This window comes from Phoca vitulina, unplaced genomic scaffold (assembly GCF_004348235.1).
Source record: "Phoca vitulina isolate PV1807 unplaced genomic scaffold, GSC_HSeal_1.0 scaffold22, whole genome shotgun sequence".
Lineage (NCBI taxonomy): Eukaryota > Metazoa > Chordata > Mammalia > Carnivora > Phocidae > Phoca > Phoca vitulina.
Genome location: NW_022589725.1, coordinates 16104593 through 16120837, shown reverse-complemented (window position 1 = coordinate 16120837; position 16245 = coordinate 16104593). Strand labels below are relative to the sequence as shown.

The window sequence follows — 16245 nt, the reverse complement described above, 5'->3', positions numbered from 1 at the left end:
ACATTCACTTAGGCCATCCTTCCCTACTCTGAATGCCATTTGCAGAAAGCTCTGTTGCAAACTTTTCTATTCCATAGTCACTGTTGGAAGGAGGTCCATCATGCTCAAGACTTGCGGACAGGACCATTTCATTTATTTATTTTTTCTTTTTCTTCTTTCTTTCTTTTTTTTTTTCACAAGACTCTTGTAGAGAATATTTATTACAGCATTTTTTCATAGTAAAAAAATTACAAACAACATATGTAATAGGGCAATGGAAAAAGAAACTGTTTTTAGTCCTGCAATTGAATATTATGGAGAAGTTAAAATGAATAAATTAGATACCGACATTTCGACATGGGAAACCTTAGAAGAATAATGCTGAATGGAAAAGCCAGTTGTGAGATGATGTACATCGTGTAATATCATGAAGGTACATTAAAAATACATAAGACCACTGCATATTGTTTATAGATACGCACATACCCAATACTGATTCAAATGAGAGACCCCAACTTCAGACAGAGTTCGCCTCTTGGTAAAAAAGGAGAGGAAATAAGGATTAGTGTGGGTTTTGTTTGTATCTTTTCAGTTTTTTCTTAACACTGAAATGAGAAGCAAACATGGCAAAATGTTCACATCTGCTAAAGCTAGGTGGTGGGTATAAGAGTGTTTACTATATTCTTTACCTTTTTATCTGAAATACTTCCTTTAAGAAAGGAAAAAAATCTCTAATAAATCGACGCGCTTATAAACCTGTATTATCTTGCTGTCTTATAATGCCTCGATTATCTGGCTCCAGGCGACTTCTCTGAACTGCAGAGCACTTTAGCCATGATCCATGGCCCTCAGTTTATACTCAGACCCAGTCTCTCTTGTACTTAGATCCCAACTCTGGAAAAGGAGGCTCTCATTTTTAAGTATTTACGGAAGTAAATGTATAAGTAAATACTTTAAGTATTTGCAGGAGTTCAGGTAACATGGCCATTTCCCAGGCAGGGCTGAGGAGAGTCTTCCTGGGTGAGGCTGTCTGCATTTTCATATGTTGAGCTGAGCCATTCTTTTTTTCTGGATTAAGCATTAAGGCAGGAGGCCCTTGACCTTAAAAGATCAGGGGTGTTGGAACCCGAGAGGTGATAAGATCACATAACGTCCTTGAACGCTGACGGAATCCTAGAGAATCCTAGTGTTTGGACGTCACTATTTGCCAAAGAAACAGATACTGTCATTTGTAAGATGTCTTCAAAAGGATCTGCCACTCTTCTTCCATGGCACATTCATTCGTTTCAGTTTGATCTCCAGTTGTTTAAGTTGTTTCAGTCACTACCCCCCAATTCTTATTAATAGGCTTTTTTTTTTTTTTAAATTGGTGCCTGGCTGGCTTAGTCGGTAGAGCATGTGACTGTTGATCTCGGGGTTGTGAGTTGGAGCCCCTCGTTGGGTATGGAGATTACTTAAAAAAAAAAATAAAATGTTAAAAAAAAAAAGATTTAAGGGGCGCCTGGGTGGCTCAGTTGGTTAAGCAACTGCCTTTGGCTCAGGTCATGGTCCTGGGGTCCTGAGATTGAGCCCCACATCGGGCTCCCTTGCTCCGTGCAGAGTCTGCTTCCCCCTCTGCCCCTCCCCTCTTCTCGTGCTCTCTCTCTCTCTCTCTCAAATAAATAAATAAAATCTTCAAAAAATTTTAAAATGAAAAAAATAGGCTTTAATTTTTTAGAGTGATTTTAGGTTTACAGAGAAATTGAGCAGATAATATGGAGAGTTCCCGTATACCTCCTCTTGTTTGCATACCATTTCTTCTAATATTAACATCTTGCATTAGTGTGGTACATTTGTTATAATTGGTGAGCCAATATCGAAACATTATAATTAACTGAAGTTCATGTAAATTAAGGATCACTGTGTTGTATGGTTCTGTGAATTTTGACAAATGCCTCATGTCACAAGTGTATCATTACGGTATCACGCAGAATAGTTTCACCACCTGACCATTTCATTTTTATCTCTGTATTCCAGTGTCTAGCACAGGGCTTATAAATGTTATATGAATGTGCAATAATATCTCGTCTAAAATTAGATAGGAGCAATCAAATTCAGTAGAATTTGAAAAACATTTAAAGAACAATCTGCCACAACCAAATAGAGCCTATGCTAGGAATAAAAGGATGGTTTAAAATTAGAAAAATGTGCTATCTCTCATTAGTCTGTCAGATAAGAAAAATAATAAAACTCAATATATAGAGAAAATCAGAATTCAAAGCCTATCCCTGATTTTCAGAAAACTCTGAAAATTAGAATGCTTTATTAACATAAAAAGAATATTTCAATCAGCATTATTTCAGAAATGATACACTAGAACCATTTTCTAATGGAACAAAACAAGCATGGTAACTCTATTATTATTTCATATAATTCTGGAAGTTCTAGCTAATGAAGATGAGAGACAAAAGGGTTACCGTTTTGAGAAAGAGGCTCTCATTATTGAGATTGTAGAAACCCCCCCTAAAAAAACAACTGAAAATCTGTTAAAATCAATTGGTTTAATAAGACAGCTGAACATACTATAGATACCCAAGTGAAAAAGTTTCCTCTATATAGCAAAACTGGTTAGAATAATTAAGAAGATAAAAGGATCCTATTAATAAATAGCCACCTTAATAAGAAACATGTAGAACTCCTTAAGAAAAAAAGTCAAAATTGTACTAAGACAAAAATTGACTTAAGATTTTTATGGGTTTTTTTTCCTTAAGATTTTATTTATTTATTTGAGAGAGAGCAAGAGAGAGAGCATGAGCGGGAAGGGGGGTTAGGGGCAGAGGGAGAGGGAGAAGCAGACTCACCGCTGAGCAGGTAGGCTGATGGGGGGCTCGATCCCAGGACACTAGGATCATGACCTGAGCCAAAGGCAGGTGCTTAACCGACTGAACCACCCAGGTTCCCCAAGATTTTTATCTTAATACTGTAATAGTAAAAAGTTGCCAGCAACCTAAATGTCTACCAGAAGGAGAGTGGTTTGTTAATTTTACTCTGTCTTGTTCCATAATGATTTTAAGGTAGCTTTCAAAATATATACACACTATGGCATAAAAATAACTGAAGAATTCAGGCAAAGAGAAATCTGGAGGGATGGGCCATAGATTTATTCTGAGCTTTCCAGCAGCCAAAATAAAGAAAGGATCATGATCAATTTATATGATTCATATTCATACCATAAAATATTGAGTTGATCGGAAGAAACAACTTTTCCTAGTACTGAGACCAAAAATTTTCTCATGGGTTTCAAAGAGGATACCATCCAGAGTAAAGAATGATCCTCTTAACAACCTAATAAAACAGGAGCCAGCTTCATAGAGGTGTTTCTTATGAAATTCCTTGCTAATGGGCCACACAAAAAATCAGTAGTTGGTAAAGCTATTTGCAGCGGTTCCAGGAGTGTGGTGATGGCTGTGTATAGGATTTGAACATGAGGATGGTCCAGTACACTGCCCTGAGGAGCAGCTCAGGGGGAGGTTATGTTATAGAGACTACAGTTACGATTCCCAGCTGATGTGTCGTGCTACCCTGGTGTCCTGTGAATTTTCACAGATAGGCCACTAAATTTTTATCAGCGTGTTACATTTATCTTTGCTACAGCTGAGGATCCACACTGCTAAGCAGCCTGTCAGATGGTGGTGTGGGATATGAATGCAGCAGTCTGGTGGGGGGGCGGGGCGCAGGAAACAAGAGGTGCCACTTAGACTCGCGTTACAAAGAATTTAATGTGGATGGACTGAACAGTCTCCATAAATATTCTCTCAAATTAGATTTTGGTAAGGGCTGTGAACAAGTGAACTACGTCTGGTCAGATGTAGGTCCATACGCTTTAATATTTGGCTAATGGTATTAACAACCTCTTAGGAAGGTTGAGAAGACTCATGAGGTAAGATGCTTGAATAGAGAGCTAGCATATCTAAAGATTTTCCTAAAAAAACAGCTTGAGGCTTGATCCAATACATGTTGGAAGGGGCAGTCAAGGTCAAGGTTTCCAAATTTCTACATTGTAGAGGATAGCCACATTAATTTAGGTTTGGGAGAATTGATTTTTTAAAAATGAATGGTATGAAAGCCTGACCTAAGTAAGAGGGAAAAAAAATAAAGTCGTCAAGTGTCCATATGAGTTCCTGGTAAGGGGCTTCTGGGTGGCTCCGTCGGTTAAGCATCCGATTCTTGGTTTTGGCTAAGGTCATGACTTCGTGGGTCATTGGATCTAGCCCCATGTCGGGCTCCATGCTTGGGGGGGGGTCCACACTCAGTGGGGAGTCTGCTTGAAGATTCTCTCCCTCTGCCACTCCCTCCATGTACTCTCTCTCAAATAGATAAATCTTAAAAAAAAAAAAATTCCTAGTAAATCCTTCAAGGTAAATGGTGTCCAAGTAGATAGTAACCAGAGTGGTTTGGAAGGTTTAGAAGCTGGCTTCACCTCTCTTTAAGCCATAGTGTCTTCATCTGCAAACTAAAGACATTAGTATCCACTTGAGGGCTAACCAGTTAGTAAGATTAAAACTGAATAAAATCCCTGATGGCCTTCTCTAAGCCATTTTATGTATGTGTCTTTCTAGCCGGAGTTGTGTTTTGCTAGTAGAGGGTCCTTGTCTCATGACTCACTAGGAGTTGTTTGTGTTGCTATGACACGGTGCAGATAAAACCTTGTATCTTGTCCTGCTAGTTGGAGGGACAGTCAGAGTCTCCCCTCTTAGGTGTCTGAAGGGGGATTTTTAAAGTTATGAGGTAGCTGAAGTTTGGAAGCCCTTTGGCTTGCCCTCATCCAGGTCACCTCTCCAGTCCGACCGCGGGAGCAGGTATCGGGTGATAGCTGAGCCAGGGTTAAAGGAAAGGGCACGGTAGTCCTGAGGGCGGTCACTTCTGGGCAACTTCATTTCACGCTGCCATTTACGATTGAGTTGGGTCCACGGATAGTATTTGAAGACTTTTCCATTTGGCTTCATACTCACAGGTAAGCCCTTCATCGTGGCTTCCAGAGGACCCCTGCCCGACTTGTTCTGGTCCTGGCATTTAAGTTCTCAGAGAAATGAATGTCATGATGTGTAGAATAAATGAAAGTTAGAAGCCCACAGTGTGAAGTGTCCCAAGAAGATAACAAGGAGATAGGAAGAAGGTAAAGGTTAGTGAAATCAGTGCCTCCCGCTGGGAAATCAGGTCCACACTTTAAGGAGCTGACAGTGTTTCTCTGTGGGTTTGTTTTTGTCCCTGAAAGTCAGAGAGAGAAAAGGCCTAAGAAGTGGACGGTGGGGTGGAGGTGATTGCAGACCTGGGGCCCTTTATCTGACTCATCTCAACCACCTCTCAGCATTTTGATGTAATGACACAGTTTCTGTCTCTTTGCTTGTTCTTAGCAAAGCCCCGTCCCATCAGGACAAAGCCCGAGGACTGGATGGCCTGCAGCAATGGCTGACCTCGCTGTTGGCTCAGGGCCAGCTCGCACATCTGTTATGTCACCACCTGTGTCACTGTCATCGGTCCTCCTGTGGCATTTTAGGCTGGCTTTTCCAGAAGAAGTGTTTCGTTTCCTTGGTCCGGGCTTTATATTCATTTTACTGCTTCCATATTCAATTAAAGTCAATGGCTTAATTGTACATTGACAACAAAAACCAAAAGACTTAACAAGAAGCCACTGCCCTAATTGGGCAAGAGAACTGAGGGCAGTGCTACTCTGAATATGTTCTGGTTTCCTGGCCCAGAGGGGGCATATATAAGGGCCCTGAGAACATTTGCAGGTGCAGTTCCTCATATACTCATTTTTGAGTTGTTGTGGAGAACAAGAAAAGTGTCAGAAGCTATAAACGTTGTTAACACAGTCTTCCCCAGGGGAAAAAAAAGAATTCTATAAACTAGTCCATGTTGATTCCAGGCCAGATTCTAGAATATTCTGACAGAGAGATGGGCATGCATGCCTCATAAAGTGTGAAGTACTAAGAATTTCAACACAGGTTCACAAAGAATAGGAGACTTTAGGCCAAGGGTTTTCTACATCATCAGATTCATCTCCCTCTTTTTTTTTTTTTTTTTTTTTTTAAGATTTTATCTTATTTGCGAGAAAGCAGGGATGAGAGAGATCACAGAGGCAGAGGGAGAAGCAGACTCCCCACTGAGCAGGGAGCCCGAAGTGGGGCTCGATCCCAGGACCCCAGGATCATGACCTGAGCCGAAAGTACCTACTGATCATGATAACACAGACCTGAGAGGGTAACCCTGTCCCTGTCGGGCTGACAGTTTTTGTTGTCTTGTCTGCCAGATAGAAAAACATAGAATGCCTGGCTGGGCTCACCCAAGGAGTTCAGAGCCGTTGGCAAGCCCTGCTGCTCGGAGGGCTATTTCTAGTGGTTTCCCCGCTTCTGTACAAAGAATACCAAAGGCTTTTGGACATTGATCTTTGTTTTTCTTCCAGTTTTATTGAGCTATTCATTGACATATCACATTGAATAAGTTTAAGATGTACCACATAACGATTTCAATATTTGTATATAATACAAAATGCTTACCATAGTCAGTTTAGTTAACATCCATTACCTCACACAGTTCCAGCTTTTTTCCTTGTGATGAGAACTTTTAAGGTCTACTCTCAGCAGCTTTCAAATATATGAAACAGTGTTAACTATAGTCATCATGCTGTACATTTCCTCCCCAGAGCTTATAACTACACGTTAGTATCTTGTGACCAGCTTCACGCATTTCCCCCAGCCTGGACATTCGTCATTAAATTGCTGTTTGGATTAGATGTCCTTTTACGGTGCTTTCCAAGTCTAAGATTTTCTGTTTCTCAATGATGGTGTTTTGGACTCTTCTAATTTTTTGTTTTAATAAGAAAATGCAATTGCATTGACAGGTGTTAAATGACAAAGATACCTAGCACTGTGATTATTTTCTGTGACCTGTTCCATTCGGAACCCTCTGGCTGAGTAGTTCTATTCTCTATGCTCTGCCACTTTTGACCCTCCCTTTCCCGTGGGGAGCCCCTTGCAGAGCTGACAGGCCCTTGCCTCCGCTGGGTCCAGCTGTCAGCCAGAGAACCAGCAGTCTTGGCCAACCTGCTCAGGGTGCAAGAGAAAGCCCCTCTATCGGGGCGCCTGGCTGGCTCAGTGAGTGGAACGTGAGACTCTTGATCTCAGGATTGTGAGTTCGAGCCCCACGTTGGGGGTAGAGATTACTTAAATAAATAAAACTTTAAAAAAAGCTCCTCTACAATTTTTCGGTGACTCATTCTTCCTTAGCATTACATGTATGATACGATGAGACCATTCTCATGTGCATGGAAGTCTTTGTTACCCTGTTTGATTCTCTTCCCTTAGGAATCAACTCCTAAAAGTTTAGAATTGAACTTTAACTTGTCTAATACCAAGTTTTGTCTTTTATTGAAGGCTATTTCTGATGCTTGGAAGCTACCCTTTCAGCCACAAAGATGGTCATCAATCTTTGCCTCCCACAGTTCAGACCAAGAATTTATTGCAACAAGGTAAACAAAACAAGTATATGCACATAAATATACGGTGGCTACTTTCCATGTTTTTCCCCATTCCTGCCTTGTGTGTGTGGAGGTGTGATGTGCTTTCACCTTCTCTGTTTTAGATCCCACCAGGTGATACTTAGGTAAGCATGGGTCAGGCCCCACGTCCAGAATCATACAGCACTGTTAGAAGGTGAGCTGTAGCTCATTTTCTGGAGGGTCGTATTCATTGTGCTCTTCCCTCTGATGATAAAATTTAATTCCGCTCAAAGTCCTAGTGAAGGTAGAGATACTGTCTCTCCCCTGCTGCTCTTCCCGCTTACTTCCCACGCTAGAAATGATGGCTTGTATTTGTTATTTGGATTCCTTCTTTATTATTTGAATTAAGCTGCTTCCCCTTTTGTGCAAAGGAGGTTATCTTTCCACAGCCCGGAGCAAGGAGTAAGGAAACTGCAAGGGGAGATCTGAACCCTCCCCTGATTTGGACCTTCTGCACACAGCATACTATTTCAGGTTCCCAGATTGTGAAACTGATTTCTGCCAACAGAGACACAATTTCCCCCTGCCATCTGAAAAGAACATTCCTATGACACCTTTCATAAGCTGAAATGGCGTAAAATGAAGATTATCCCCTGCCTTCCGAAAGTTCACCTTAGGCCACTTTGCCTTTACGAAAGACCTATGTTAGTGTGATAATGACTTTTCTTTGTAAAAGCAAAAATTCCCTCTGGATTTCTTTTGGTTGGTAAAAACAGGTACTAATGTAGGTCTTTCATAAAAGCAAAGTGGTGTGATGTGAGCTTTCAGATGGGGGGGTACCTGTATCTTAAAATCTCTACCTGTGGGGCGCCTGGGTGGGGCGCCTGGGTGGCTCAGTTGTTAAGCGTCTGCCTTCCACTTGGGTCATAATCCCAGGGTCCTGGGATCGAGCCCCGCATCAGGCTCCCTGCTCCCTGCTCGGCGGGAAGCCTGCTTCTTCCTCTCCCATTTCCCCTGCTTGTGTTCCCTCTCTCACTGTGTCTCTCTCTGTCAAATAAATAAATAGAATCTTAAAAAAAAAAGATCTCTACCAGTTATAACAAATACTGGTAATTTAAGAGGGGAAAAAGTTACTCACATTCCCACCCCATAGCATATTCACTGTTCTAGATTTCCCGTAGTCTTATAGTCCTTGTTTCTGAACACACCTTTTTTTAACCAAGTTCCAACAATCATAGATTTACAAGAAGATTGTAAATTGTGCCTTGCTAGGGAAACTTATAATTGGTTAGAGTTCAAATACAAAATTAAGAACTTTAGTGAACATCTTTGTTTCCCCCTAAATCTCTCTGGTTTCATCGTCTGAAATAAAAAGAAAAACACTAGTATATCAGCCCTTTTTTTCTCAGAGACATTATTTTGAAGGGATTTTTGGTTGGGTTGAGCCGAGTTTTGTACGTATTTTTTTTTTTTTTTTTTAAGATTTTACTTATTTATTTGACAGAGACACAGCGAGAGGGAACACAAGCAGGAGGAATGGGAGAGGGAGAAGCAGGCTTCCCGCTGAGCATGGAGCCCGATGTGGGGCTCGATCCCAGGACCCTGGGATCATGACCTGAGCCGAAGGCAGCCACTTAACTGACTGAGCCACCCAGGGGCCCCTTGTTCGTATTTTTTAAGAATAGGCAGTACTTAGGAACAAGTTGCCCTTGGCCTTTGACCTGATCTTGAGTGCCTCCCCCCCCCAAAAAAAAAAAAAAACGGGAGAATTCAGTGTGATAGGGGGCATTTTAAATGAGGAACTTAATACTTTCTTTAAATAATTTTCTTAGAAGTGGCAAGTTCTTGAAAACTGGTTGTCTTCATTTGGATCTCATCAAATGAATGCATCTCATATTTGTCATTAACTTTAGATATCAGCTGATGGTTATGAAGTAGAAAATCTCATCTCTGAAGACCTCACAAAGAGAAGTCATGGTTTTAGGACAGAGTATTTCATTAAGCCACCAGTCTATGTGACAGTTTCCTTTCCCTTCAGTGTGGAAATCTGTAGGATTAACATAGACCTCACAGCTGGGGGAGGCCAGAATGTCACAGGCCTGGAAATGTACACGTCCGCCTCATCCAGCAGAGCGTCTTGGAATGCCCCCGAGTGCCGGACCCCGGGCCCAGCCGAGCCATCCATCCCGGACAAGGAGGCATTCACCTTGGTAGGCAAAGTCTTACTGAAAAACCAGAGCCAAGTGGTGTTTAGCCACAGGGGCTTCAAGGCCAGGCCACCTTTTGGCCCAATGGAAGCCACACTCCCCTCTCCCGCTGTTGTGGCACAGGAGCTCTGGAATAAAGGGGCTCTTTCTCTTAGCCACGTGGCCCATCTCAAGATCTGCATCACCCACGTGACAGGCAGCGGTATCCCTTGCATCAAACGGTTGGAAGTGTGGGGTCAGCCAGCTAAAACCTGCTCTCAGGAGGTGATCGACAGTGTCCTGCTGCTGGCCTCCGAGAGCCTCCCTCAGGACCTGGCTCTGCAGGCCCCCGCCTTGCCCATGGAGAGTGACTGCGATGCCGCAGGCCTGTCTGAGGGCCAGCAGGCCCCCTCCAGCCTGCAGGAGCTAGCCGAGGTAATTCGGGATGTGCCTGAGGAGTTCCTGGATCCCATCACCCTGGAGATCATGCCTTGCCCCATGCTGCTGCCCTCAGGCAAGGTCATCGACCAGAGCACGCTGGAGAAGTGTAACCGCAGCGAAGCTGCGTGGGGCCGAGTGCCCAGCGACCCTTTCACGGGGGTGGCCTTTACTCCGCACTCCCAGCCCCTGCCTCACCCCTCCCTGAAGGCCCGGATCGACCATTTCCTGCTCCAGCACTCCATTCCTGGCTGCCATCTGCTCGGGAGAGCACAGACTGCATTGGCAGTGACCCCCTCTTCCATTGCTCTGCCCTCTCGGAAAAGGAAGATGGAGCAGGCTGAACACACCCCAGATGGTAGCCTCAGTATCGAAGCTTCCTGTTTCTCTACCACAAGCCTTCTGGTCTCACCCACTACCTCAGAGCACACCGCTAAGAAAATGAAAGCTGCCAGTGAGCTGGGGCTGACACACATGGACTGCTCAACAGGTACTCCACGTCCTACGTCCATGTCCGTGGTCATCCCTGCACTTCCCAGGTGACACTTGGCGCTGTTACCCTGTGCTTTATGCCTTGCCGCCTTAAATTACGCCCACATTTACTGGTGTAAAGCACCACACGTGCATGATCTCATAGCTTCTCTGGTCAGCAGTCCAGGCGTGCTTTGGCTGGGTCACCTGCTTCACAGTCTTCCACAGCCACGGTCACAGTGTGTGCAAACAAGATGGAAGTCACAGTCTTGTATAACCCAGTCGTGGCGGTGACATCCTATCATGTTTGCTATATCCTGTTAGAAGCGAGTCGCTGAGCCCAGCCCACCCTCAAGGGGTGGGGGTACCCGGGTACCCAAGGCAGGAGTATCTGGAGGTGGGTCTCATTGGGAACCATTTCAGATGCTCTCCCACACCATTGATTCTTATTTTGTTCAGTGGTGGTTTTTTTGTTTATTTGTTTTTATCTAAGATTGGTGGTTGAATTTTGTCTAATGCCTTTTCAGTGTCAGTGGAGATGATGCTACGATTTTTCATCCTGAGATCTTTTAATGTGAAAAAATACATTAATAGGCTTCTTAATATTGAGCCAGTATTACAGTCCTGGAAGAAACTCCATTTGGTCATGCTTCTTTTAATGTTCGGCTTGGTTCTGTTTGCTAGTGTTTTATTTTGGATAAATAATTTGGACTGTCGTGTGTATGTATGCATGGGCGCATGCCATCTTTGGTCGTGTTTTGTTACCAAGATTTATTTGTTCCATAAGAATTAAGAAGTTTTCCTCTACTAAATTTTAGAACAATGTAATAGAGTGGTCGCTTCGGCAGCACATGTACTAGAACAATGTAATAATATTAGGATCATTTACTCTTTTACATATTTGGTAGAATTTGCCCATGACTGTTTGTGCCAGGTGTTTTGGAGGTAGCTCTTTGACACTTTCTTTTTTCTTATGAAAATTAGTCTGTTTAGATTTTATCATTCTTCTGATTTCCTCTCTTACTGTAAAAACCATAGGCAAATAGTGTGCTTAAAGGTTACATCTGGTTTTGAGTATAAGTTTTAGTTAATAATGACCCTCAGAAACTCCTGGAAGCATCTGAGGTGCAGCGGGGTGAGACAAGGAAAGGTCCTTAGACCCTGAGGTCTCTGAGGTCTCCGGTAGTGTTGGCCTTGACAGATTTGTTGTGACATAGGACCGTGCTGACCTGTGCTTCAAGGTCCCAAGCAAGTCCTACAAACTGTAGACAAAGTGTTTTACGCTCTGCTTTAGGGCAGTTTTGTGAACCCTGCTACCAGGCAGGTCTCTGGGTTCTTTCGTGGACAGCTGTCCCCCTCCCCCTTTGCCTTCACCCTCAGCCCACTGCTTGGCTTTCTGTGGACCACACCGAGAAGGTCCCTTAGATCATGGAGTGGGCAGAGTGAGGTCTCTGTTATTCCACTTGGTAATGACCACTTTGCTTTACTCAGCAGGAGGGAGAGGACACAAGTGCCCAGAGGTGCAGGCCAGTGGCCCTGCGGAGTGGCAGGGGCCCTGGAAGGGAGGAGACGAGGAAAGGCTGCTGGTGAGGGAGTGGACAGGGAGCAGGGGCACAAAGCTGGGCCTTTGCCCAGTCATTTCCTTGGCCTGCAAGACCTGCAGAAAGTAGGGTGCAGTTCCACAGGGGAGCCACCAGGTGGCCCGGGCCTGCCCAGCAGTTTGTCCAGGACGAGGAAAGCTAGAGCAGAGCCCAGGAACCCTGGAAGCTGGGTGGGGTGGGTCCCCAGGGCTTTAACTGCTGGTATTCTGTCATCACAATCCACGAGTGGACATTATGGAGGAGGTTCTTTACATTTGTGTCCATTCGAAGCTGGAAGTGCTGTTCGAGTAGTCCTCCAAGGACTTAACGGCTTGCTCTTCTCTTGCTGAACCTCTTTCTGGATATTGTGGTCTGTGCATCTCTTGTCAGGTCCGGTGTCCCATGAGCAGAAGCTGTCACAAAGCTTGGAAGTTGCCTTGACGTCGACCCTTGGCTCCATGCCCTCCTTCACGGCTCGGCTGGCCAGGGGGCAGCTCCAGCAGCTGGGCGCGAGAGAAAGCAGCACCTCCTGGAGGCCAGGCGCCGGCTCGGGTAACCAGGGCCCCATCTGTCTCCTGGGAGCCCTGGAGCAGGAGGCTGGGCTTCGCCTCCGGGGCTCTGCCGACCGCCATGCCCGGCTTCCTCAGCCCTGGTGCTCGGGCCTCGGGGAGACCCCGGTCTCTTTCCTTTTCCGGGGGGGAGTTGAGGGGCTGCTGTGAAGTGTAACTCTTCACAAGAAAGGCTTTCTTTAGTTAAGTCTTAGTAATTCTGTGGACCTAGGACTTGGCAGCTTTGTGGTGTTTCGGGTAAGATCTAATATTAATTGTTCTGTCCTAAGGACTTTTGTTTGTTTCTCCTTCTTTGTTTAGTTTTCATATCTAATCTGTCTCCCATCCGACCTGTGTGTGGTTTATTTTATGTAACTGTGGAGGGAGTCTGGCGTTGTCCTCTTCATCCCTTCCTGTCAACATTGTCCCTGGTGTTGTTTCAGCAAAGAACTAGGGCAGCTTACTGAGCCAGTTTTTGCCTACCCTGAATCTGGGACCACATTAGATGATTGAATCAACTAGGCTACAAAGTGAGAGAACCTGCTGGAATGCTGGGACAGTTTTTACAAGATGAAGCCTGAAGGAGCTCATGATAAGGCAGACACTCGATTCCTGTTGCCCATCCAGAGCTGGGCTGAGCTCTTGTCTGGATCCCAGGCCATCTTACCCCTTCCGCTTCTCATACCCACCCCCTGTCTCTCTGATCATGTTTCCACCCTGGCCGGCCCCCAGAACCTTCTTGTCCAGGTGACCGGTGGTTTCCGTGGACTCCAAACCCAGTGGTCACTCACCCTCTCAGCAGTGTCTGATGCGGCTTCTCAGAAACACCTTCTCTCTTGCTTGGCCTTCTGGATGGCACACTCTTTCTCCCTGTTTTCACCGTCCCTTTGCAGTTTCCACTGCTGACTCTTCTGTCTCTTCCAGACTCTGGTGCTGGACTCTCTTCTCCGTCCTCCCAGCAAGAGTCCCCCGGCCGGTGACTACCCGTGCTCACCTGTAGCTCGTTCCTCTCCTTGGGGCTCAGACCCCAGCCTCCCTGACAGCTGCCCGGCACCTCCACACGGCAAACTCATGGATCTTTCTTGAGTGAAATTCTAACTCAGAACTGCAAACACCCTCTGGAGGTTCCCCCCACCTCCCATAACCCCATTGCTGATAAGCAGCAGCATCTTCTACCCTTTGGTCAGGCCTATAACGTGGACATCACCCTTGGTTTCCTTCGACATTCCTGATACCCATTTATCCCCAGGTCCTGTCGGTACTCCTCAATACCTGTCGGGACTCATGCCTCAGAGCCCCGTCCTCTGCTGCCCCCCGGCCCCAGCTCCTGTGCCGTGGCCCCCGAATCCTTCAGCAGCCCTGCGGCTCCCCGGCAGCCACCCTTGCCCGTCGCTCACAGGGGCCAGAGGGGTCTTCTTATGCTCTCAACCAGCTCGTGGCTCTGCACTTCTTAGACGCCTCTCAGCGCATCCGGTTGAGCTTGGAATAACATCTAAACTCCTGCTGCCTGTGAAGTCCTGCGTGCCCCAGCCCGCCCCCCCCCCTCCTTTGCAGGCTCACCCGAAGCCAGTCTCATACGTCACACCTCTGGGTCCTGTCTTTAATGGACCAGCCATTCTCTTGGTTTGGTTTGGTTTGGTTCTAGACCAGCCATTCTTTGTACTTGCTGTCCCTTTCTTTCTGCATGGCTGGTCCCTTTTCTTCCCCTAAGAGGCCACCCTGACCCTCTCCGGAGGGGTGTGGACTGGGGAAGAAAGAGCAGCCTCCCGAGGCCAGGGCCACAAGAAAAGGAAGCACAGCGGGTGCAGCTTGGGGAGGGGGTGGCAGGACTCGGCCTCTGTGGCCCTCATTCAGGGAGGCCCTGCAGGAAGCAGGGAAAGAGAGAACCTGCAGCACGGGAAGGGGATTGGCAGGTCAGGAGGGGGGCTGCTGGGCTGAAGAAAAGCAGGTGCCAGGCTCAGCAGGCAGGTCTCCTGCAGACAGACCTCAGCCTGCCCCTCGGTGCCCTCCTTCCTCCGCTGACCTGCCCAGCCCCTGCTGCACCTGACCCCTCTCTGCTTTTTCCTTGTCTTGTGGCATCTCGCCTTGTAGTTTTGTTGTCAGGATGCGCTTGTGCCCCATTCTGACCTTGGCAGCCTGTCCCAGTGGAAAGTAAGTCCTGCTCGGAGACCAGGAGGGAGGGCTCGGTGTGGCCTGCCTGCCCTCAGAAGCCAGCTTTTTTTGAGCACTCATTGGAGCACCAAGATTTAATCATTGAGGGGAGGCCTCCCAGGTTCCCAGGTTCCCCAACACCCTGTCCTCCCGGATCAGCCCGAAGTGGCCTCGGGAGGGATACAGCCACGCTGCCGCAGGGGTGGAGGGTGGGGAAGCTTCTTGTCCCGCTCCAGGCATCTGCCCGGCCATCGGGACGGAGCCTGAGCCAGGGGGCCGCTTTCCCTAACCTTGGCTTATTTTCCTCCCTAATTTACCAGAGCAGCCTGGGAGCGTCCTGGGCCCCGAGTGCGCCTCCTGCAAAAGAGTGTTTTCTCCCTACTTCAAAAAGGAGCCGGCGTACCAGCTTCCCTGCGGCCACCTCCTGTGCCGGCCGTGCCTGGGCGAGAAGCAGCGCTCCCTGCCCGTGGCGTGCGCCGCCTGCCGGCGGCCGTTTGCCAGCCAGGACGTGCTGCGGGTCCACTTCTGAGGGAGCAGCCTCGGCCCGAGAAGACCCGTCGAGGGGAGTTGCTGAGAGAGTGGGGGTCAGGATCCCCTGAGGTCTGGCCAGGGTCCCAAGCACACAGGGGCCCTTTCTTCCCCAGGGGCTTTCCCCTTTGTCTCCTTCCACAGTGTAGCACACGGGCCAGAGTACGGGGTGGGAGGGGGCACCCCACTCCTGCTCAAGTGGCAATAGGATAACAAAGCCATAGTTTGGGCTGGGAGGGATGGGGAATATCCCTGCCCTCCTGTGCCTCCCTGCCACCCCACCCCCTCCCCCGCCAGAGCCCAGGGCCTGTGAGAGCCGGCCCCACCCTGCTGGGGGGCCCCCCACGTGGTCCGTGCACACATCCCGGCCCGCAGGGTAGATGTGAGTGCAGCACAACAGACTGTGGCTCGGGATCTCGAAGACAGCCTCCGCCTTCGGTGTCACCTGGGAGCCGGGAGTGCTCCGTGGCGGGGGTCTGGAGTGAATGACTCAGCCCCCAACTGGCAGACCACTCCGAGCCTTAATAAAGCGATGGTTGACGTCTGTCCGCTGTGGGCTTCCTCCTGACACAGTGCCTGTCTGTCGTCATACGTCTGTCCCCCACCGGCACCCACACCAAGTGGGGCTGTCACAGGGCAGCCTCGAGCTGGCACGGCAACCCCGTCAGGCTGCAATTCAGGTCAGTGGCTTGGCAGATGAGAAGTCACATTTCGGGATGCATCTGACACGTGAGGGTTTGCACATGGGTGCGGGCGCCAGTGGGGAGGCCCGGCACCCACCAAGCTGCTGGCCGCACTGCCCTCCGAGGCCCACCGAGCCTTCCTGCATGGGGCCCCTGGCAGGAGAAGTACTTAAAACAACTCGGCTGCATTCTTTTCACTCA

The 16245-nt window shown here is 47.3% G+C and overlaps 1 protein-coding gene across 4 annotated transcripts in view; it reads left to right on the top strand.

The window, feature by feature from the left end:
- UBOX5 (U-box domain containing 5) overlaps positions 1 to 15929 on the top strand; it is a 37950-nt gene extending 22021 nt beyond the window's left edge. For 2 of the 4 annotated variants that reach the window (XM_032419588.1, XM_032419589.1), the window contains exons 2-5: positions 7395 to 7489; positions 9373 to 10573; positions 12525 to 12686; positions 15159 to 15929. In XM_032419588.1, the coding sequence (XP_032275479.1) occupies positions 7436 to 7489; positions 9373 to 10573; positions 12525 to 12686; positions 15159 to 15574 (1833 nt within the window). In that variant the 5' untranslated portion in view covers positions 7395 to 7435 and the 3' untranslated portion in view covers positions 15575 to 15929. Of the gene's footprint in view, positions 1 to 7394; positions 7490 to 9372; positions 10574 to 12524; positions 12687 to 15153 lie in introns of all 4 variants that reach the window. The other 2 variants (XM_032419590.1, XM_032419591.1) reach the window with 2 other exon arrangements.
- Positions 15930 to 16245: the final 316 nt, after the last annotated feature.